Source organism: Exophiala xenobiotica (genome assembly GCF_000835505.1).
Source record: "Exophiala xenobiotica strain CBS 118157 unplaced genomic scaffold supercont1.5, whole genome shotgun sequence".
Taxonomy (NCBI): Eukaryota; Fungi; Ascomycota; class Eurotiomycetes; order Chaetothyriales; family Herpotrichiellaceae; genus Exophiala; species Exophiala xenobiotica.
This window is the reverse complement of record NW_013562490.1, coordinates 3643317-3666092: the sequence shown is the minus strand read 5'-3', so window position 1 is coordinate 3666092 and position 22776 is coordinate 3643317. Positions and strand designations below refer to the sequence as shown.

Genomic DNA, 22776 nt, shown 5'->3' with positions numbered 1-22776 from the left:
CTCGGCAATTGCAGAGCTATGCGGATGATAGCGGGGTGCAGTAGAGCATTTGTAGAGATTCGCCCACCTGATTACGGGGGCACCTTATATCTCGCTGGATAGTCCTCGTTACGTCTCATCTCTTCAATCTTGAAATACGCAGGGTTTTTAGGAAAGGCACAAGGAGATCATCCATAAGGTCAAGCACCTGAGTCAGCACCAGAGCACGAGCACGAGCACGAGGAAGGAACACGAGCACCAACACCACACCATAACCTGTTATATAGTACACCAACATGTCTCGACAAGACCAACAAAAATCGAAACCGACGCCCTTCCCGCACGGCGCCTTCCTGCCCAACGGCCTCAACACAGATCCTCCTCTGTCGGCCAACGACCCAACGGTAGGGTACAAATTGAACCACTTCATGATGCGCATTCGAGATCCGGAGAAGAGTATGAAATTCTATATTGAGCTCATGGGCATGAGGACTGTGTTTACGTATGTCTTGCTCTTTCTCTCTCCTTTTTGCTGTCCTTGCCGGCCGAATTCCAGCTAGCTACTCTCATGGCGTCGTGGCATGAACGACTACCTAGTATTTCATGTGAAGTCATTCCATTGACAGCGACCGCAATCGCAATCGTATAGTATGAATGTCGGCCCCTTCACAATCTACTACCTCGGCTACCCTCAAACGCCCGAGCATCGCGGCGACCTGGCGAAATTCGGCGGTGACACGGCGATGAACCTCCAGCACACACTGGGTCTGCTGGAATTATACCACGTGCACGGCTCCGAAACCCAAGCACCGGATTATTACTCGACGGGCAACACGCCGCCCAATCTGGGCTTTGGACATCTGGGCTTCACGGTGCCGAACGTGCCGGAAGCCCTGGCCAGATTGAAGGCGAACGGAGTCCAAGTCGTCAAGGACCTGGGCGTGTGTGACAGGGCGTCGATTCCGATCAGTGATTGGGAGAATGAGCGTGGGGTGGGTGTCGAGGTCAAGGGGACGGAGAGCGAGATTCATCCTGAGTATGCGAAGGTGTTTAACAAGATTGCTTTTGTGAGGGATCCGGTGAGTACAGTCTTTCTTTTTTACCTTGTTCCGCATGAGGTGATGCGAAAGCGTTCGGTCTCTTCTCTTCTTTTGGTGCTGCTGCTCATGGGTGGGATGAGATGAGCTGCTGAATTGAGCTGACTGTGGCCGCACCAGGACGGATATATCGTTGAACTGGTTCCGCAGAACGTGGACCCATTGGATCCTTAGATTTGTGACAAGTGGGAGTAGAAGGACGGGGGAGTTCGGCAGCTGGTCCTTTGTGGCAGGACTACAGTCAGAACGTTGGGTGGATGGTCATTGTCGGCCTGAAAGTAAGGAAAGAGATGGGTCACACAAGCGGATCTTAAGGGCAAGGCCTGTTGCGAGTGGTAAGGTATGGATCATGTTACAGACTGTGAAGGTTGGGACGTGGTTTTGGGTGAAAAACAGGAAGGATAGAGATGGTCATGTTGCCAAATCGGCCATGTTCCAGACACGACGACAAGTAGGTTGCCGTCATACTCCGTAGAGATGCTCAGATAAGGTAAGACTTCTTCCAGGAGGTCGTCAGAGGTCGAGCTGAGGTGCGACCAAAACCAACTAGACTCGCTCATGGGCGTCCAGTTGCACACTTATTACAAGTACAATGCTGGGCGCCGAAACATTCTTTCTTTAACTTGCATCCACCTCGATTGAATTTACTTGTACGGAGTACGGAGTACTGTTAGAGTCAACTACCCAGAACGGTCTACCCCAATGCTGTAATTGGCATCTCGCCAGCGTCCACTTGTTGTATCCGCAATTCATCTGACTCGGCGATATCGACACCGTCTCGAAAAGGGTTGCTCTGTCGGATCACCAGTATTCATGTCTCGACCGCATCTTCCTACTGGACGAGATCAGGCTGATTGATGATTGATTTGCGAGATTCCAGGCCCAACCGGTTAGATCGTCCGTTGGCAGACTGGCAGCAAGCCCCTTGTCTAGAGCCATTTTCTTATCTGTCCTTTTTATGGAGACTTCGCTAATGCAGGAACCCGAACACTTCTCCCTTGACATCAAGCCACCGCACACCATGTTTCTCCTCCAAATCGCAGTCAGGACGGGCAGGCGGTGGTTGGCTGTGTTGCGATTTCTGTCGGTGACGCGAGCGAAATACGACTTGTCGCCTTCTGCATGACGTTGATTTCTTCCATGAAATAAAACAAGCCATGTCAAGAACGAAATGACCTCGTGGTCGTGTAAGATGGCTATGACATCGTTGAGAAAGGGAGCGACTATGCGAGTCACCAGCCGAGCATTGGCTCAACTCGCTCATTAGGCTAAGCTCATCGCCCATGTTTCAGACAACTTCAACAGGCAAGGGGTTCGCGACTAGCATTTCTACCACGCGCGAGATAAGGTCGATTTTCATGCCGCCCGATGTTGCTTCTACCCTGGTTTGTCTACAATACGATATCAGTCTGGACTAGCCATACAGTATCTCAAATGTTCTCACAGCGAAGACCGAACTCACTTGCAGCATGCAATTTCCACCAGACCACCCAACATGGCTGTTCCGTTTGGACCACATCCTTGTCTTCTGGCCGTTGTGCTCTCACCCTTTGGGGCCCCCTTGCCAATGTACGGATACTTATCATGCACATCCTAACCCTTGCCACCCCTCCTTGTGTTCGGAACGCTTTGGCCCTCCTTGCTGAACGAGGCTGGAATCTCACCTGGAATGTCACTCGACTCTCTCCATGTCTGGCTTAAGCAGAACATCCCCATGGCTTCGCGCATGATGCCACATCCGATATAACAATTTCCAAGGCGCAGGACGACAGACTCAGAGTTCTTTCTGTTCTCGAAGGAGTATTGCGCGACGACAAGATGCCTCTTCCATTCTTTGAAAAGCTGTCCGCCCCGGCAAAAGTGCAGAGGTTGAGCATCTTTGCCCTGATCACGATTCTGCTCGTCATTCTCTTCGAATCATCGTCCTTGTCTAACGTCCAGGTACCAAAGCTGCGCAATGCTAAAGTATGCTTGTCTTCCTCGCAATGCCGGACTCAAGCTTATCGTCATCTAGGCTGAACGAGCACGGTCAGAATACTACCTTCAATGGGGTCCATTCGAGCCGCTGTCGATACCAGGTTTCGTCAACACTGGCCTGCCCGGGAAGAGATCATGCGACACTCTAAAACACAACTCGACGGTTGGTGTTCAAAAGAGCTTCTTCCTCAATGACAACGTTAAACAGATCGCCTTGTCCCTCGATTCTCATCCTGTTGTCGACTACCCCGACGATCTCATGCACGATCCGAATCTGACGGTCGAGGACATCATCGACAAGACTTGGACCAGAATGTCAGGGTCCAGCGTTTGGCTTCCAGATCAGAAGGTCTACCTAACTGTCACAAGGATCATCTTTTGTCCTAGTCAGACTTGGTCGGTCCCGAAAATGAGCTTCCTCAGAGGTCAGTTGTTCAACGAGGATTGGGAACACCTGGACAACTACAACATCACATGGAGCGACAAGAAGCTGAATTTTCCAATGGTCTTCGACATCCCCGCGCAATGGGAGGAAGATGGAGAATTGTTCGGACCGGAAGATCCTCGCGTCATCCTCGAGGACGGGGTTGAAGGTGCTGAGCCGGTTGTGACCTTTAACATGATCGCCAGAGGTTCCAGCTGGAAGCGTGCAATTTATATCTTCCGCCCCTTCAGTAACCATACCACCATTCTCACGATTCGAGACCAAGAACGACAGGACACGGAAAAGAATTGGGCACCCTTCTTTGTGCCCGAAGAGGAAGTGGTCCCAGCCAGCCTTGCCAACAAATTGCACCTGCCAACGTCCTCAGTCGTCCGCAAACCGAGCGAGTATATCCACTTCATTTACGCCTTCAAGCCTCTTCGCATCTTGAAATGCCACCTCCGCTGCGGAGACTGTGAGTTTGTTTACGAGCAGGTGTTGCCGGAGAATTTCTTGAATCATCACAAGGAAAATGGGGGCAGCCTGCGTGGTGGCACCAATTTTGTGCCGGTTCCCGTCCCACAGCACATGGGCTTGGACGAAAAGATGAATGTATATGCAGCATTCCCCCGGACAAATATCGAAGGCCATTGCGGTGGGAGCTTTTACCGGCCGGAGTTTGTCGTCCTAATCAACATAGGGACGCAGTTCCATCTCGCTTTTGCCAGCGAGTCGTTAGACTTTGGCAGTTCCCTCGTCGAACTGGGACCTCAGGATGATCGATGCGACAAAGGCCGTATCCTCATTCCCATGAGTATTGCCCATTGGGACACAAGTCATCGCCAGGACATCATGACCGTAACGTTCAGTGTTGACGATTCAACGGTTCAGGTGGCTCGCGTTCGGGGGTTGCTTGAGTTTGTTCTGAACTTGCCTCAGTTCAAGACTCTGTTGAAGAAGGATGGCGTGCTTAAGGGCGTACAATCCGATGTGATGAATATGCTGTCGTCCTGGGTCGGTGATGACGTTCGTGGCTGTCTTGTGGAGGCAGCTCTGAATTATACCGAGGCGGCGCAAGAGATTACGCACCCGAAGAGCCCGAAAGATGAGATCGATCCTTCGAAGGAACTGCTGCGCAAGATTTACGAAGAGCAAGAAAAGCAAGCAAATGGCCAAGAACACAACGACGGGGACCGTCAGGACGAAGGTGACCACCAGGGCGAAGGCGACCGCCAGGACGTAGGCGATACCGAAGACCCAGGTATCCCAGATCTCGAGCAGGGCGCGCTAGACCCAGACGTTTATGCAGCGTGGGAACAAGTCAATACTCAGCAGAAAGACTCGCCGGACCAGCATGGTGAGGCCAATTCGCCAACTGTGTGGTGGAATCAGGATGGGTCAACCGAGGGCAGGAATGATGCACACGATCCGGGCACGAGTGATGAACAGCATCCAAGACGGCACATGAACCGGCCCCAACATCACCATCGCAGATCGAGACGTTGAGAATTAAACCACTTCCTTGGAACCGAGGAATTTGGCGACATGGGCCTCGCAGTTCAACGAGTGCCTTGGACTGGCGCCAGGCTCGGATGTCTTCCGAATTCCCGACGAGGCTGTTTTACTATTGTATCGCTGTTGGCGATTTAGGGTATGAATCTGAGCGTTCTCGTTACTTTGTACAATTAATGAACAACATCGCAATCACGAAAATTCAGTATGAGAGCAGGATAAAAACCAAAAAGCATTGTACCTGTTCATAATGCTCATGCAGAGAACTGGCACCTGTAGACCTTGACTTGAGCTTTTGATGCCATCATGCCTGGGCTTTGATCATCCAAAGCTATCGACACCCTTGTCGCTTGGCTTCTTCTCCGGAAGATGCACCTGGAGCGTAACCTGGATTGCCTCGCTGGGTCATCCATTCGGGCTTCTACCGTCCCCGTCACCCCGCAAGCTGGATTTCCCGTGTGCGACTACCGTCAGATAGTGGCGTTCTGGGCAGTCTTGGGCTTCTCTGGGCATGCTTAAGTTTGGAAATCCTCGTTTCGTCGTTGGATCATTTCGAAATGAAGCCTGCATCCCAAGACTTCACTGCTAACCCAAACACGCCCAAATCCCTCAGCTGGCGTGCCAATGCCAAGCTACTTGCCAGGATCATCCTACCTTGATTAGGACTCTGCGCCGTGGCACAATGATTACCTTGTCCGTGGAATGTTGACAGCGGGGATCTGTGAAAGCCAGTGTTTGCAAAGGGTGTACGGTGCATCGATGCTGACAGAAAAGTCCGCAGGCGATCTCAAACAGGGTTGTGCAGCTCTGCCTTGGATGTCTTGCAAGCACTGTCCTTCTTCCGACACTCTGTGAGGTTCGATCCTTCGGAACACGTCCGACTCGTTGAACGGCAGGACTGGTCGGCATAGGCCAACAACTTCAAGCCAGCGCATCAATCAGCATCGAAACTATATCCCCACAAGCCCGCGAGGTTATCATGATCCTCCCCCGGCATACGTTTGGTTCTTTCTTCCTCAACCCCGGTCTCCACAGCGCACGGAAACCCTCCGGCCATCTTGTTCGTGTCTCCACGCGGCCAGGTGCAACATCCGGGGTGAGATTAAAGACCTCGATATGATGATTGGACACAGTGCAGCCGACTAGGCTTGCCGGAAGCTGGTGTTTCCCACGATCTCCACGACTCGCTTCGAGGACCCTGGAAGCCTGGCTGTGAAGGCCTGTGATCCTTGACAAAAGGCCAAGCGATCAAGAACCTGGCAGGTGAACCGGGCACAGGCGCGATCTACATAAAGCAGGGCTCCTTCCCGCATGACCATTCTACCTCACCTCTATACCTACACAGTAGGTGCGTTCCCAGCCAAAGCTCTGACCTTGTATCACGTTGTGCAATATGCCTTCCAAAGACAACAACGTTGAAGAGAGCAGGGTCGATCCCACACTCCGACAATCGCTTCATGACTCGATCGATGAAAAGCCTGCCGGCATGCATAGCGAAATTGCCCACGAAGCAGCCGAGAGAGGCCATGTGGCCACTGACAAGTAGGCTTGGGTGAAGTTCAATGAAGGCGCAGTGCTGACTTCTCTCCAGGTACGGTCATGCACTGGTAGAGTTTGACCCCAAAGCTGAATCCAAGCTGCGCTTGAAAATCGATTTGTACATTGTTCCGACCGTCGCGCTCCTTTATCTGTTTTGCTTCATTGATCGAGCAAATATCGGTAAGCTTTCAGTTGCGCCGTTGAGGAAAGGCGACTCAAGACTAACCTCACCAGGCAATGCGAAACTTGCTGGTCTAGAAAAGGAGCTTCATCTGAAAGGCTACGACTACAACATCGTCCTCACAGTCTTCTACGTTTCCTACATCGTCTTCGAAATCCCCGCCACCACAGCCTGCAAATTCTTCGGTCCGGGCTGGTTCATCCCCGTCACCTCGCTAGGCTTTGGAATCTGCTCTATCGGAACCGCTTTTGTTCACCACCGGGCTGCAGCATGCGGTGTACGGTTTCTTCTTGGCGTCTTTGAAGCCGGCATGCTACCAGGTATTGCATACTATATGTCCAGGTATTTTGACCCTCCCACCATCAACTGTGTCGGCCCTAATATTCTGCTAGATGGTACCGAAGAAGCGAACTGGCTTTCCGTCTTTCCCTCTACATTGTCATGGCTCCTCTTGCTGGAGCCTTCGGTGGCCTCCTGGCATCCGCCATTCTCAAGTTGTCTCACTTCGGAGGTCTTCACCAGTGGCGCATGATTTTTGCCATTGAAGGCATCATCACCTGTGGCCTGTCACTCATCTCTTTCTTTACCTTGACTGACCGCCCGGCAACAGCGAGATGGCTCACCCAGGAGGAAAAGGACCTAGCAATCGCCCGAGTCAAGTCGGAGCGTGTGGCCACCACCGAAGTCCTCGACAAATTGGATCTCCCCAAGATGCTTCGAGGAATCTTCAGCCCAGTAACGCTCTCAGTGTCGTTCATTTTCCTTCTCAACAACATTACCGTTCAAGGTCTTGCTTTCTTCCTGCCGACCATCGTCAAGACGATCTACCCGAAGAATTCGGTTGTATCTCAACAACTCCATACTGTGCCGCCGTACGTTGTTGGTGCTTTCTTCACAGTGTTAATCCCATGGTTGTCATGGCGGTACGACCGTCGAAATATCTTCTTCATCATTTCGGCACCGCTTATCATGGCTGGGTACATCATGTTTCTTGCCAGCGAAGCCGCTCACACCCGTTACGGAGCAACATTCCTTATTACGACTGGAGCTTTTTCGTTCGGTGCTCTTTGCAACGCACAAAGCTCGGCCAATGTTGTTTCAGACACTGCACGATCCGCCGCCATCGGCACCACGGTCATGTTTGGCAATATTGGCGGTCTGGTCTCAACTTGGTCATTCCTGCCGTTCGATGGTCCAAACTATCACATCGGCAATGGGTTGAATTTGGCAACTTCTTCCACAATCTTGCTCTGTTCCATTGGTCTGCTGTTTTGGATGAAGGCGGACAACAAGAGACGAGAAAATAAGGACGTGGATAGTGAGTTGGATGGTTTGTCTACCAAGCAAGTTCAAGATCTGGATTGGCGTCATCCTGCTTTTAGGTGGAGGCCGTGAACGAGCAAATTGTGCATTGATGAGCACTCGGAGACTGGAGTCATTGTTGATGGGAGGGTTTCTCGTACTGCAAGTTCAGTCTGGTGGGTTTGCAGTTGGCACCTGGTAAATGTAACAGTCACTTTCCATGAGAAGGCCGTCAAGTGGGTTCTTTCCAGAATGGCACTTTATTGTTGTAAACCGTAGTGGTCGTCAGACCTGTTCATGGAAAGTGACGTTTGCCTTTCGATTGCGATATCTGTATTTTGTCCACAGCCACAGTAACACTCGACGCGGTTTCTTAACAGGGAGACGCCTGTACATTGTCAAGGTCGATTAAACTTCATCAATGAACGATAGAGCAGCCACAGAAATATTCCACGAATGCCAGTAGTTGCATTTACACATTCTCACATGCTCTTGAACTTCAGTGACAAGAGATAGAGCAGCCCCAGAAACATTCCACCCATGCCCGGACACAAAACTCCGCGATCCCACACGTTAGTCTGACCCGCATCGTCGGCCGTCCTAATATTCAGCATGCAAAGCCTGGTGGAAGCGAAAGTCAACAGGGGAGAAACCATGACATGAACAACCCACCATCTCCACTGGGAGACAGTTTATAAAGGTAAAGCTCACGGATTACCTCGCAGACCGCAGCAGGAATCAGAGGGATCACCTCTATGAGAGCAGAAGGCATCTCGCCGATTGCTAGCACGCACTCGAGGACGGCGCATCTTATTATGTCCATTGTTGTTTCCGTTTCGTCGTGGCGACGACGCCTTTGGGTCTGGGATTGGGCCAGGGCAGCCGCGGCCGCGGCCTTTGGACAACTATTACCCTTGATGACAAAGCACAAAGGTTGCGGCGGGTTCTGCATACTGCGGCCGAGACGTTTCCGATCCCCCCTCCACTCCAGAAGCAACCGCGAGGCGGTGTCGGTTCGGGGTTCTGCGTAACGATCAGAGTCGGAGTCAGAGTCAATGTCAAAGCCAGCGTCAGAGTCGGCGTCGAAGTCGGGTTCCGATTCGGATTCGAGGGCAAGGGCGTCGACGCATTCTCGGTGCTGGCGCCTCTCGCGAAGAATGCGCTTGACTTCGGGGTTCGACACGAATGCCTCGTCGGATTTGAAGGACAGGCCCGTGTTGTTGGGGATGGGAAGGCCCAGGGAGGCGCGTCTCATGACCCATGCGATGCGTTGGTGGACGCTGGGTTGGCGGGTGTGGAGGAAGAGGGTGAACAGGCGTGGATGGCTGAGTTTGAGGGAGAGGAGGTCTGGGTATTCGAGGTTTGTGGCGATCTGGAGGTGGAGTTCGGCGGGGAGGGAGAAGAAGGGTGCTACGAGTGGTGGTGGTGGCTGGGGGAGGGAGGTGTATGGGTGGTTGTGGTCGTGGTCGTGGGCGTCGTATTTGGTGTCCCTTGGGGTTTCGGCGTCGGCCTGGCTTTCAGTCTGACTATCAGGTTTGGCTGTGAGGCTTTGTGAGTGTGACTGTGTTGGTGGCTGTGGCTGTGGCTGTTCTTGTGCGGATGCTGTGTCGGTTTCTGCCACATCTATCTTGACCTCTGGTATCGGCAGCTGTGGAGTTAATGCGTTGTATTGCGCCTTGCTCATCGTCGCGGCTGTGGAGTTGGACGGGAAGAAGGAGACAACAGCTGCGACGGCACTGCTGGTAGGTTACAGGTCGCTAGACTTCATTCGAGGGGGTCTGTGACAAAAGGTCAAGAAGATGAGGCTGTTATCCTAGCAACACATTTGGATTGCAGGTGAAGATTTTGTTGTGCCGAGAGGTTCTTCACCATGTGGGCATTATCATGTGTGCGCGATCTGTTCTGGTTCTCTTTCCATGGCTCGCGTTTGCTTTTTGTCTTCTTCACGGAAAAGTTCTGCCTGGTAAGGCTGACGAATGAAACGTTGTGCCATACTTGTCTTGGTGTGGACAAGTTGGCCTATTGTTGGGATCCAGGTGGACGCGCTTGAACTGTATGATGTGGGCGCATCGCAGCAAAGTTCAGAGCCTGACTCACCGTGTGTTCAGTGCGTGGCGTGTTGAAAAAATTGACAGTCCTTGCGGGAGACATACTAGGCACAGGAAGTCTGCCTACAGCGCAGGTCGGCATGATTTTCCTGGACAGTCTTGGTCATGGCTCCCTTTTACCAGTGGAAGTCTTGTACCGTAGCCGAAGTGCTTTGGCTCATCGCAAATGGTTTGTGGGCCACTTACTGTCTTCGCCGTACAGCAGTCCAAATGGACGGAAGCGGAATCGAAGTTGAGGTGGGAGAGAGGTTGGACTTTGGCTCTAAAAGAGATTTGTCTGACGCAAGAAGCAGCTGCTGAATGACCAGATATTGCGTGCTCAAAGGTGGCGTCAGATCTGTCATGTTCTGTCAGACTGTCTACATTTTCATAGGGTCTCGGGGTTCAACTGAAACTCTGCCTTTGTTTTCTTCCTCACTTTGATCACAACAATGAGTCCAGCCAAACTATGGGCAAACCCTCTTAAGATGAAGGGTATAGCCCAGGCAAGTGCAAGAAACATCAATAAGTCCGACTTACTACTAGCATCAACTTCGCCATTCTTCAGAGCATCATCTTCCAAGTCATGCGGAGGCCACGCTACCCATGCTGAAACCACGCACACGCAGAGCCTCACTTTGTTGCACTTTGCTGCAATACCCACTCGTGCTGGGGAGGTAAGTTCTACGGCTTGCGATGTCGATCATCCACTGGCGAATAATAGTGGGCGAGTATCGAAAGGATAGTCCAGTAGGGCAGCAGTGTGGTGGGCGTGCGAGGACCTTGCCTGAGGACCTCGATTTCTGACCATTATACATATATATATATATATATATTGTCCCCCTTCCCTCCTGCAATCAAATCAGCCTTCTACTTGCAATATCCTCCCATACAGTGCACTCTTGACAACAACTCAACACTCACGTCTAGGACATCACCATGCAAGTCAAGCTCTCCCTTCTGGCTGGCCTTCTGGCTGGCCTGCTGGCACTATCCACCGCCACTCCGATCCAAAACTATGCCATTCCCGACGAAGACAACATGTCAAACACCACCCGCGCTGACATGGAGACCACTTTCCCATCCAACGAAACCCTCAACGCCGAGTCATCAAGAGCTCTCACGAAAACAATCACTCTAGGTTGCCATGGCGAATGCCCAGCACAGCAAGTCAAAATCGACCCTGACATACCGGTCAAGCCTCACACCTGCGTCCGAGATGCACTTACAGCACTGGCCAACTGGCGAATCTACTGCGACGGGCCGGATCGTTGGCACCTCAAGAGTGCATTTTGGAAGGGAAACGACGACGGCTCCTATTTGAACCACCTGCGCCTATGCAGCCTCGAACCACCTAGCATAATGTTGTGCTGCGGAGTGTCGGCGGACCTGGAGGATCCCAACTACTTCAACTCTCCCAAGCTCATGCGCAGCAGACAGAAGTGGGGATTCGACGAGGAGGGCAAGACGTTCTTCTCATGGTACTCGTGGGTCGACACGCACTCCTTTGGCGGAAGACGTGGGCGATCAAAAAGGGATGGAATGAGTTCAACCACAACAACATCTGCAAGAAATGGAGAACGGAGAATGAGGACCAGTATGCGTATTTCATGCAGAACTTGAAGGGGCTGGGACTGGAGGATGCCGATGCCGACGGCAAAGTCTACGATACCTGCGCTGACCAGACTAAGCCTGGCAACCCCACTGATCCTTTGTGCATTGGTGGTACGCGCTATATGGCCGAGGGTCCGGGCTTGTTGGAGCGTCGTCCTGGATCTTGGCCACCCTAAGTCAGCTTAGGTACCTACTTACGAGGTAGGATGAGTCGGGAGGGGCAAGAACAAAGGGGTTCCAGTTGTGAGGGAGGGGGAGAAATCGGCAAGAACAAAGGGTCTCAGTTGTGAGAGAGGGGGAGAACTCTGCGGCCCAGGGCGATGTTGAGTGAGAACGTCGACGTTCTATCCACGCTTGCTTTAGTAGGATTCGTAAGCGGCATTCCAATAATGTACTACGTATCTCCAGGTTCGATCATGTCTCTCTCAGAATGTGTCGCAGCCTGACCTCCGGCACATCCCATACCACATCCCTCACACTCACACGCTGACGCGCAGGAATCTTCATGCCCAGATGCCCCGGACAGCCCACCCATTCTTCGTTGCGGACGAGTAAGATCTCACCTCCGCGTCCTTCAACCAGGACCACCGAATTTTGACCTGGGTCTCCTTCATCCTCCCGCCTAGAACTGGTCTCTGGCGTCGTATCGTGCGTGACGGGCGTGCTCAGCCCAATCGCCCTTCTCGCCCTCGTACTGACACACTCATACAGTTTCATTGCATCATCCTCGGTTCCAGCCTGGTACACCCCCACACCCAACGATGCTAGAGCCAATGGGTCTCCCGTGCCCCAGGGCGTGAACGCATTTCCGACATTATTGACCGACAGACAGGCATTCAGACCGTGGGCGTTGATCATGCTCAGAACCTGTAGAGTCCCTCGTGGCCGGTTTGCCGCCAGGGTCTTCGAGTCGTCTGACGCCGATGGCCGCCCCATCATGAATAAATCACTCGTAGGCAGACCCACGAAATGGACCGGCAGCTTCGACTCTTTGATTTCCCGCGCCAATTTCGCCATCTCAGCATCGTCGAAGAGTGTCAATCGCGTGCAGTGGCCCAGGACGATCGTCTTGTCCGGTCGCGCACGCTCGTTCCAATTTGCTTCTCTCAACAGACGAAGCACATCCCAGACCATGGCGGGCAGGTCGGGATCGAGATTGTAATCGAGATGGAAATCCAGATGTAGCGACTTTGCCAGCGCGGTATCGATGGCCCATTTGATATTGTCCAGAGCAGCGGCCCGGGACGTCTCGACGTACGGTGTTGACCCGAGGGCTTCGATGTGCTGCTCAGCACGACCACCACCACTACCATCACGGAATGCATACTCATCCAGGACCTTCTCCAAGAGCTGTCGGTTGCTCTCTCCCTTGTCCGTGCTGAAGATGGGATCTTGTGCGAAAGCGCAGATTTGCAGCTTGAATAAATAACCCCGTTGGGGCCCCTCCGTGAAGAACCTTTTCTTCAGCGAGATCGCCGCTGCGATGCACATGGCCCCTGTGACGTGGTCCACCTCTACGAAGGCCCGACATGATGTCACGCCTTGTGTGAGTGATGTACCTAGTAGTTGCGAGCCGCGTAGGTATAGGTCATCAGGCGTGTAGCGTTGTTTGGCTTGGGAAGTCTTGGTCAATGCTTCGCTGAAGGAGCCGGATTGGGGAGCTAGGTCGGTGTAGTCCGGACCGTGACCGTCATGCGAAACTGTGTGCGGGTTGTGATGGCTGTTGCAGGTTAGGATATATGCTTTGTCGAGGTGAATGTGCGGGTGGCATAGCGGCGGTAGAAGGAGTGATGACGGTGTGTCTGGAGTTGATGATAGAGAACTATTGTCAAACCAATCTTCGGTGGGCCTGATGGAAGTTATCGTGTCTGATTCCAAGAGGACATCCCAGCGAGACTTGGGGTCTCTTCCTGGGAGGATGACATTCTGGAGCTTCATGGTGAGTGGGAAGTTCAGATGTTCAAGATCCGTGGGATTCCGTGGCGGTACCAGGTTCTCCACCAATTTGATCCTAGATTCTATGATGCTGTTAAGGTGAAAAGTCGAGGCGGCGACAACCGCATAGCTTCCGACTTGATATAAGTATGTCAGGAATTGTTCACGTCCTGCAAGTTCGTCGCCAAGTACCATAATAATCGAATGGTTGAGGTGGGCTGATCGGGAAATATAATCAAGCGATCGTCCGGTGGATTCCGTCTCGAGTTACGAAAGAATGACACGGAGAATGCTCTTAATAAGGGTTAGGGATCACATATAGATGCTCGATTAGAGATACCAAAGGCCCACGCGAGTTATAATCAAAGAGAGGAGGAAAACTGCATTTATCATATCGTTGACGTGAAGTCAGCAACTTTTATGTCCGTCATCTGCTAACGTTCCGACTACAATCATCAGCTACACATTGATACCTCAATCAACCACTCCCTTGGGCAATACGGCAATATAGTCCAGCGGCGCCGGCTCGATACCATCAGGCGTACCCACGATCTTCAGCACATCCCCTTTGGCAATGGTCACATTTCGGAATGTGATCCTCGTCGCCGAATGCGCATCCAAATACGCTGATGGCGCATGTCCCAGTCTCCCTGTATCCACGTTATCGCCAATCCAACTCCCGATTGTGCGGTTGTTGATCGAGACTTGCCACCGCGACGTCCCACCTATCATGTCAAAATAATTGACAGCCAGATCGTACGTGCCATTTGGAAAATTCAGCATTGTCGACGCAGTACCGGTTGTTGAGTTTGAGCTCGTCACGATACCCGTAGCGTTACTCGCCGCTTCGAATGGGGACACTGTATATGGCACGTAGCCATCAAGCGTCATACTCTCGGCTTGGATGCGCCATGGATGCTTTCCAACGCGGCCTGCAGAGTCCGCAATGCCGGATAGGTTATGGTAGTAATTGGCGATGGCATCGCGCCAGACAATTGAGTGGCCAGCCTGGAATGTCAAGCGGAAAAGTGTCTCGTTGTACCTTTCCTCATCGACCTTGCCTTTTAGCTCTTCCCACTGCGTGACAAACGTCTGCGCAGTGTCGGCTCCGTCGTAATGCGCGTCATAGAAATGCTGGATAACCGTTTTTCCCGAGTGCAACTTATGTGTATAGTTGACGTGATGGAACCACAGGACCAAGTTGTCCGGTGTGGTGCTGATGTTCTCATAAACAGTTGCGACTTCTGCAGGATATTGACCTGAAAAGCCTGTACCGTTGCTGACAGTACGATCCATTCCGATAGTCGTATGATCTGCCCTAGTCCATTGACCCCATCCGTTGCCATCTTCTGTTTGCGGATTCGGCCCGAAGTGTGTGTACAGGATGTCCGTGAGAGTTTGGATGCCCAAATTGCCAGAATAGTTCTCGTACGCGGGCCATGAGGCCATAGAGAGGCTGGTGATTGTCTTCATGACCGCGGGATCTGGACCAAAAGTCAATCGGATCCAGTCCTGAAGCATGATTTGCGGGTCATCGGCTGGGTTCCATGCAAGCCGGCCGTAAGCGTATAGGTTTGACATTGAGAGATGGCTTCCTAGCCATGTGTTGTTGGTGCCAACGTTGACAACGGCTGCGGACCCACCTAAAGGTCGACCGAACCGTTTGCCGCTAATTATGTCGCGGACAAGGGAAGGTTTGTGGTTGACGCGCATGTCGAAATCGAGGACCGTCTTCCATAATGGGGGAAGGTATACCAAATGGCACTGTTGGCCGAGATATTCCTGTGTCACTTCCAATTCAATCGCCGTGCTGGTATTCTGAAGATGTGCGAAAAGAGGAGAAGCTGGCTCGCGGACTTGGAAGTCGATTGGACCATATTTGATCTGCACAATCACATTGTCGGCGAACTTCCCATCTAACCCTTGGAAGAAATCCACGGCTGCATTTGCACGGTCGGCTTTCCAGTCCGACTCATTGATATGATTGTCGTACACAAAGGCTCTGAACATCAGTATCCCGCCATGTGGTTTCAGCGTATTGGCAAACAGGTTGGCTCCCTGAGCAAGTGTCCGGTTGTATGTCAACGGTCCAGGCTGACCCTCAGAATTGGCTTTGACCAAATAGCCCGCCATATCAGGAACACGTCGGTAGATTGTGTCTGTGACATTGGTCCACCAAGATATGACGCCTTTGTCGAGCGGGTCGAAGGTGCTGAGATTACCGTAGGTAAGATTGGCTGTTGGCGAGGCGAAGTTTAGGGAGATGCCCACTTGGACACCATAAGGTCGCATTGCATCAGCCAGTCTTCCGAGGCCTTCCACGTTGGCTGGGCTCAACAGCGATGCATTAGCATTGACATTGTTGACGACAACAGCATTGATCCGGATTGAGGCCAGCAAACGGGCATATTCGGATACCCGGTCAAGATTGTCGACAACAAGGCCGTTCTCGAAGAAAATGGAGGGTCCACCATACCCTCGCTCGATGGAACCATCCAGATTGTCCCACTGATTGACCCATCGTACTGGCGCGCTTGGATTTGATGCATAGGCGACCTTTGAGAAGTTGCCCTGAGCAAGCATGGACAGGTATTCGAATGCGCCATAGAGAGCCCCTCGTTCGTTCTGACCAAGGATCTGCACGGCCTCACCGGTCGTGTTCAACCAGAAGCCGTCAGGTTCGAGAGATGGAGTCTTCGCAGGATGACCAAACGCGACAGCATAGTCGCTGACGGTTCCCACGATAATAGATGAGGCGGCCTGTTGACTCTGGCTGGCAACGCTCAGGTTCTTGCCGAAGATGCTTGCAATGCCTTTCTGTATTTCCACGCCCGCAATGTGGACCGGATTGTTCATTGAGGTGTTCAGAGCTACGATATGCGAAGGTAGGGCAGGGTGAGAGCTGGAAGATGGCAGCGGAGCATATCGAAGCCAGGCATCGATGCCGCTTTCCGCGACGGCCACGCCGACGGTGAGAAGAAGCTGGAGGCAAAGCATCGTGACAGCCTTAGCATTCTTCGTAGGATGGAGTGAGGCGAACCATACCTTATATACCGGCTTGAGTGTGACGTTTCTGCAATGGACCCCCTCAAGCAACCTTCAACTTGCTTGCTGTTGGGACTTGGATTTATCCCCAGACCCCAGGAACCGACATAGTCAACACCAGCCTAGATTCAATCGAGTTCCTCCACATCCAACGTAGCATCTCTGGTTGGCCATCGGCTATAGCTTTGCCATTGATCGACCTGTAAATGGAAGTGATGTTCTGCTCGGTGCATCATTACCGACATTGACAATTCAGGCGTTGCTCCGGTTGAGGTGCATCATCGGCTAAAGCCCCTCGAGGATGTATTCAGCCTATTTTGCTGGTTCCAATCACGATATCGTCGAGATTCTGCTCGGCACATAAACGACCTCACTTGTGCAGTTTGGAGATAGTGTCCAATTCCTTATTCATAGTACTACTAGTACGGAGATATTACATGAACCGATGCTTGGATTACTGCGTACCTGAGTGCCGTTGCTTTACTACTACGGAGGAGTTAAAGCCGTAATCTGACGTCACCAGAAGCTCGCCTAAAACACATTCCACTACAACTTCAACTTGAATACCATCAACCCTTCTCAGCTCATCACCTTCTCAGCAATGTCGCGGTGTATTCATCTTGCATCTCCGCCCATCATATCTATCCGTCGTCCTGGACAGGATGGATGATTGGAGAAGGGTATGGGCAGAGCAGTCATAGACTCTTTTTGCTTGACTTCATGCCTTGGGGTCTTTCGCCGAATTGGGAACTTGTCTCCATCGTCTTCATGGCCTTCCACTTGGACTTCCACTGCTTCCGCGGCGTTAGCCGGTTGCTTCAGCAAAACCTCTTCGTTGACGACGATGCGATTCCCTGCAATGGCTGGATTGAGTGTGAAGTACCCCTCCATTCCAAGCTCTTGTTCGACCTCCGGGATGTCGTTGTCATTACCGATGAATACCCCTTCAATGTTGGGGTCTTCTTCGTCTCTACCGTTCTCATTGGCGCTTGTGCCTGCCAGTTGTTCGATCTCCAGACCCTCCATGCTCCCAACGACGGTTTCCTGCTCCAATGACAGCTGGTATTGTTCCTCTTGCAGCTTGGCTCGGGCGAGCGAATTTCGAGCATCCTTCTCGGTTTCAGCGTACTCCGCAAACCAGAAAGGGCGCTTGCCGGGATGTTCCTCTTCTTGGAGCTCCATGATAAGGCGAAGCGCTTCAGCTGCGAATCTGGACTTGTCAGGGTAGTCATGTATGGGAGCGACGTCGGCCATGGTCAGGTTTACAAGGGCCCGCGTCCAGAAGGCAAGGTCGGTCTTCAGTAACAGTTCCAGCTATTTGGGTAGGTCAGCATAGTTTCCAGTCAGCGTTCTGAGGCGGCAACCGGAGTGCTCACACAGATATCGACGCAGTCGTCAATGTTGCCATGCAACCCGCATTCGGACGCCACTTCGAGCCGCTGCAGGTAGAATCTCTGAAGGTTATCGATCATGTTGATGATGATGATAATCCTGTTGCTGTCGAAACAATCCTCAAGGGCAAGTAGATGTTGCTGATCGTCTTACCCAGGTCGTTTGCGGAGGCAAGCTCGCTCAGCAATATCGTCAAGACGACCCTTATTCCAAAGCTGACTTCAGTTATGGTTTAGGGAACAACACACAAAGAGTACAAAGCATGTAGGTGAATCTGGGATATCTTCGCTGCCTGCTAGTGTCACTGTCACTGCCTCAGCAAATTCAAGAGCATTCACTACACCTGCTTGCCCAAGTTTGGCTTGGCAAACAACAACCACTGCCTTTGGCCTTCATTCACTGCAAGCAATTTGGCAGTTGTTTCATGGTCCCACCTTTGTGTTCTGTTTTGATTGCACAAACTTGAGGACAACTAACAGATCTGCCTATCGGCAGTGTACACTGCCTCATAAAAGCCATCCACACCATGGGAGTCAATCGCTGAGAGTGCCGCGAGCACGTCTGATTTTCCAGTCGAGATCAGTCGTCAGCATCCTCCGGGAACAGAACCGCTATATATAAATTAGTACCTCGAGGGCCGCCGGCAAATCCAAAGATAAAGCGTCGGAAGGCAGCTCGCCGCTGGTGCAGTGCCATCAGACATCGAAATGGAGGAAGCTGAAGAAACACCTCTAGATCCAGTGGAGGATCCGAAGGTGTACATCAAGAATGACCTTACGCAAATCGTTGCACAAGCTGTCACCGAAGCACGTCCGGAAGAACAAGCGAAAGCCCAACGTCAGCTTGTGGAAGCTCTTGCGGAAGTCCGGCGTCAGTACAAAGAGGAAACTGCGGCCACGAACAAAGCACGTATGGAGAACATGCGGTGGCAGGAACAGCAAATGCAGCAGGTGGAAGCGGATAATCAACGACTCAGAGAACGAGATTCTGTATCTGCTCAAAATGCATTCGCTCAGCCACTGAACCAAGCAGCAATCAGTGCTCTCAGTGAACAGCAGGTTGTCGAGCTCTATCGCCAGTTTTCCGAGCTTTCTCGCCTGATCAGCCCACGAGTTGAAAATGCTCTCCAGCAATACGCTCGCCGTGAGCTTATCGACAGCGCAACAGATGACGAAACGCACGAGGCCGATAACGAGGCACCACCCTCGAGATTCGGAACCATTCGGAAGAAGCCCGGCAAAAAGCTTCTGGAAGGGTTGAAAATCCTTGGAAGAAGTGGTACGCAGAAAGGCAAAGAAAAGAGAGGAAGCTCAATCGGTGACACATTTGCACGGTTCAAGAGCATAATCAAGAGTACTCTGGGCTCGGACAAGAGCACTGATGATACGGACACCGCAGTGACAGATGAATCATCAGCGGCATCCCCATTCAAGTCAACACACATGCCCTCGCATGACACGCAGGAGCCGCCAACTACACCAATCCACCGACCTTCGACGGACGTGAACACAATGCGCGCTCGAAGAAAGCTGAGTAAAAAGTCATTGAAAATGTCGGGCCTGTTGAAGCCAGAGAACCAGAAGAGGAGGGTTCGACAACTGAAACCAGCTTGACGGACGCCACTGCGGGCGCGTCTCCTACGCCAGCGAGGCGGAGATTTATGCCGCCAGTGGAGAGACTTCTCACTGACACTATGGCTCATCCTCGTCGCGATGCTGGTCTTGCACGAGGTTCACAAGACGCTATTAGTCTTCCTCCGACTCCAGACAGAGGCCTGCAGCCATAACGCAGCCATGCTGTCCTGGGATCGCGTCGGGATGGAAGTCAACAACAGTCACGTAAGCGCGCCCTGTCAGATGCAAGATCTTCCTTTGGAGCGCTGGCAAGCGATCCATTTCGGCCGTCCTATACGCCGTCGAGAGCAACTCAGGCATCCCTGCACAGAACCTCTGCTCACCGCGACCTTTCGGCTGAATATCGACAACCGGTACAGACAATTGGGGTTAAGACCGCCGTGCCAGGAGGAAGAGCGACCGAGGTCTCCGACAGCGAGGAGGATCGATACGCCTCAGCTATTTCTAGCAGCCCGCCCCGCTCATCAGAGGATGATACAGAGATTGACTGATTGATGTGGTGAAAGGATTTCATGGGTGGGGTGGAAGGATATTGGTGAAGCTATGGAGTGCATGAAGAATGAAATTGTGTGGATTTTTGGAGTCATCAGGAGTACTCAAGAGAAGGCGTGGGATGTGCTGTGCATGATTCGTTCTTTTTACTTTCTTCTATGGCATAGCCTGAATCAATGGAAAGATTTGATGTCGAACCCGCGAAGCACCGCACCATGATCTTGTTGCATGTCCGGTTTGGTGGGCGTACATTGAAGTAAAACCGAAAATCGATCGCAAGTTCCAAGCGTAGAACCACGCACGCCATTGTGACTCTTTCTTTGCTGGGATCCTGCACTTCTTCTCAATTCATGAGGCACTATCCTTGTATACCTACTTGTACTGCAGGGAAATCCGCCTTCGGTTTAGGCGGTGCTTCCGCTCCGGGTATAGTCGCATGCTGGTGAGGCTAGGCACGCCGCTGCTTTTAATGTTTATCAGAACCTCGTCTCTTCCGATTCTCAGCAATCCAGTTCAACAGATCTAGATCTCACTTCAACACTCTTAGCCCACGTACGCCGGCAAGCGTAATGCCCATTAGCCTTGCTTCCGCCTTGTCCACCTCCGCTATTCGTCGGTCCTACACCGAGTCCAATAGCTGCCTACTTTAAAGCGCTCAGGTGTTGACCACCGCAAGCGGCGACATGTATGGGACAGTCTTCCGCACAATTCCTTGAAAATTCAATCTAACTTGTATTGGAAGACCTTTCCTTTCTCTGGGTTTGCCATTGTATTTCTGCTGACGCTTGGTCAACACTCCGGAGCGGCGACATCCAATTTTTGTCCTTCGCTCTCCATGAGAACGTTATAAATGTTATAGTAGTGATTGACGCAGATTCATTTGCAGCGGTCTAAGCAAGTTGAAGACCTTGTTGATAGGCCGACAATGTCGATGGGGTTCCTATTTGATCCAGAAAGCGGCCTGGTTAGGAAGTTCTCCTCGACCACTGCCAATTCAAAAGTCTGGGCGCAACGAAGGGTCGAGACTGACTATCGCAATCGACGGCCTGAGACGCGGAAAGGCCCCAGCATTCGATATAGTGTCGTTTAGCGTGCTTACCTCCCACTGCAAAAGCATTGTAGGAGGGATAGCGCTATCACAGGAGAACGGAAATGACCAAGGGTAGCACCCTCGGGGGGAAATAGATTATAAATACCCCCATCCCATCTGAGCATCAATCAAGTTCGACACCAAACTATCTCCTCACCGCATGGTTGATTTGGCAACAGAACATCCCCAAATTCCTTCTCTCCACGCCACGAATCTAGCATTCCATTTTTGATAGCTGCACTGCAATCAATCATTCTACTCCTTTTTGTCAATCGATCATGTCGACGTGGCAAGACCAGAACCAGCGGTTGAAAAACTACCTTCGGCCATGGCCTATAATCACGATGGGTATTGGCTGTAAGTTGGAAAAATAAACACCTTCATACTGGGAGAGACGTCGAGGTACTAAAAGAGAATCACAGTTCTATTCAACACACGTCCAACGTGGCTCGGAGGTTCATCCAGACCAGAAAATATAAGCACAAGAGACTATGTAAGCGGGCAGGTGTTTCAAAAATTTGGTTCGTCCGAGAATAATATTGACGTCCTTTGACTTTGCAGCTGCTGATGAATGGAAATCACAGGTAGTGCTTTTAAAGCTTTCGAGGGATCATCAACGTCAGTACCGTCGCTTGTTGCGTCGGCTCACGGCGTCGTGCTTGAGGTGGGGCCGGGCATAGGAACCCAGCTAGACCGCTTCGACCAGTCGAGGATTGACCATGTCTACGGTGTCGAGCTTAACCCCGCCTTCGTTCAACCTCTGCTTGCAGAAGTAGAAACGGCTAAGCTGCAAGGCAAGTACACGGTGATCGTGGGAGCGGTGGAGGACGAGCGCCTGTTGGCAGAATATGGCCTCCGAGCAGGGTCGGTGGACTCGATTGTGTGTATCGGGACATTATGCTCGGTCAGCGATCCTGAACAAACGATGCGTTGGATGTACAAACTGCTTAAGCCCGGTGGCGTTTTCATTTTCTGGGAGCATCGGCGCAGTCATGATTTCTTGACGCGACTTGTCCAAGGTACAACTTGACCCGCATATTATGCTCCACGCGTTGCTGTGTGCTGACCTGCTTAGGATTCTGGAATCCCCTTTGGCAAATTTTCATGGGGGGCTGTAGCTTGACTCGATCGACCGGAGATATCATACGCACCGCTGGCGATTGGGATCCTCAGGATTCAGAGATGGAGGTGCAGAAGAGTCTGGCTTCAGAGTGGTCAATCATGCCAAGGGTTGAAGGGAGACTGGTCAAGACAGCGTAGCCGTAGCAAGTCCAGAGAAAGGCGCCCATCATTTTGAAGAGTTGGATGGATCCTTCTCTATTTCTGACTGGGGACCGTTTCTGGTCCCCAGTGGTGTACGGAGGGCGAGCGGGTAAGTGTAATCCTCGAGACAACAGAGGGAAGGTAGACCGAGAAGGCGAGAAACGTGTGAACTGACGTAGGAGCTGACCAGGGGAGCGGTCTTAGCATCGAGGA

General features: G+C 51.9%; 10 protein-coding genes across 10 annotated transcripts; 6 read left to right on the top strand and 4 right to left on the bottom strand.

Annotated features, from left to right (window-relative positions):
• Nucleotides 1–275: 275 nt before the first annotated feature.
• On the top strand, nucleotides 276–1250 carry PV05_09166 (lactoylglutathione lyase; the record flags this gene model as incomplete). The annotated part of the gene is made up of 3 exons (XM_013458741.1): nucleotides 276–481; nucleotides 629–1058; nucleotides 1197–1250. The coding sequence occupies 3 exons, from the start codon at nucleotides 276–278 to the stop codon at nucleotides 1248–1250; spliced, it is 690 nt and encodes a 229-aa protein (XP_013314195.1).
• A 1174-nt stretch (nucleotides 1251–2424) lies between these two features.
• On the top strand, nucleotides 2425–5224 carry PV05_09165 (uncharacterized protein). Its single transcript, XM_013458740.1, has 2 exons — nucleotides 2425–3041; nucleotides 3091–5224. Exons 1-2 carry the CDS (start codon nucleotides 2895–2897, stop codon nucleotides 4981–4983), a joined length of 2040 nt encoding a protein of 679 aa, XP_013314194.1. The 5' UTR covers nucleotides 2425–2894; the 3' UTR covers nucleotides 4984–5224.
• Nucleotides 5225–6319: 1095 nt separating this feature from the next.
• On the top strand, nucleotides 6320–8242 carry PV05_09164 (uncharacterized protein). The gene is made up of 4 exons (XM_013458739.1): nucleotides 6320–6531; nucleotides 6581–6708; nucleotides 6763–7051; nucleotides 7102–8242. Exons 1-4 carry the CDS (start codon nucleotides 6383–6385, stop codon nucleotides 8102–8104), a joined length of 1569 nt encoding a protein of 522 aa, XP_013314193.1. The 5' UTR covers nucleotides 6320–6382; the 3' UTR covers nucleotides 8105–8242.
• Nucleotides 8243–8603: 361 nt separating this feature from the next.
• On the bottom strand, nucleotides 8604–9886 carry PV05_09163 (uncharacterized protein). Its single transcript, XM_013458738.1, has one exon. It carries the CDS (start codon nucleotides 9693–9695, stop codon nucleotides 8649–8651), a length of 1047 nt encoding a protein of 348 aa, XP_013314192.1. The 5' UTR covers nucleotides 9696–9886; the 3' UTR covers nucleotides 8604–8648.
• Nucleotides 9887–11037: 1151 nt separating this feature from the next.
• Nucleotides 11038–11888, top strand: PV05_09162 (uncharacterized protein; the record flags this gene model as incomplete). Its single annotated transcript, XM_013458737.1, has 2 exons — nucleotides 11038–11589; nucleotides 11634–11888. The coding sequence occupies 2 exons, from the start codon at nucleotides 11038–11040 to the stop codon at nucleotides 11886–11888; spliced, it is 807 nt and encodes a 268-aa protein (XP_013314191.1).
• A 238-nt stretch (nucleotides 11889–12126) lies between these two features.
• Nucleotides 12127–13842, bottom strand: PV05_09161 (uncharacterized protein; the record flags this gene model as incomplete). Its single annotated transcript, XM_013458736.1, has 1 exon — nucleotides 12127–13842. One exon carries the CDS (start codon nucleotides 13840–13842, stop codon nucleotides 12127–12129), a length of 1716 nt encoding a protein of 571 aa, XP_013314190.1.
• A 178-nt stretch (nucleotides 13843–14020) lies between these two features.
• On the bottom strand, nucleotides 14021–16644 carry PV05_09160 (uncharacterized protein; the record flags this gene model as incomplete). The annotated part of the gene is made up of 1 exon (XM_013458735.1): nucleotides 14021–16644. The coding sequence occupies one exon, from the start codon at nucleotides 16642–16644 to the stop codon at nucleotides 14122–14124; it is 2523 nt and encodes an 840-aa protein (XP_013314189.1). The 3' UTR covers nucleotides 14021–14121.
• A 663-nt stretch (nucleotides 16645–17307) lies between these two features.
• Nucleotides 17308–18164, bottom strand: PV05_09159 (uncharacterized protein; the record flags this gene model as incomplete). The annotated part of the gene is made up of 2 exons (XM_013458734.1): nucleotides 17308–18006; nucleotides 18069–18164. The coding sequence occupies 2 exons, from the start codon at nucleotides 18162–18164 to the stop codon at nucleotides 17308–17310; spliced, it is 795 nt and encodes a 264-aa protein (XP_013314188.1).
• A 552-nt stretch (nucleotides 18165–18716) lies between these two features.
• PV05_09158 (uncharacterized protein) lies at nucleotides 18717–20405 on the top strand. Its single transcript, XM_013458733.1, has one exon. It carries the CDS (start codon nucleotides 18792–18794, stop codon nucleotides 19695–19697), a length of 906 nt encoding a protein of 301 aa, XP_013314187.1. The 5' UTR covers nucleotides 18717–18791; the 3' UTR covers nucleotides 19698–20405.
• A 1239-nt stretch (nucleotides 20406–21644) lies between these two features.
• PV05_09157 (uncharacterized protein) lies at nucleotides 21645–22560 on the top strand (the record flags this gene model as incomplete). Its single annotated transcript, XM_013458732.1, has 3 exons — nucleotides 21645–21657; nucleotides 21885–22319; nucleotides 22376–22560. 3 exons carry the CDS (start codon nucleotides 21645–21647, stop codon nucleotides 22558–22560), a joined length of 633 nt encoding a protein of 210 aa, XP_013314186.1.
• Between the last annotated feature and the right edge of the window lie 216 nt (nucleotides 22561–22776).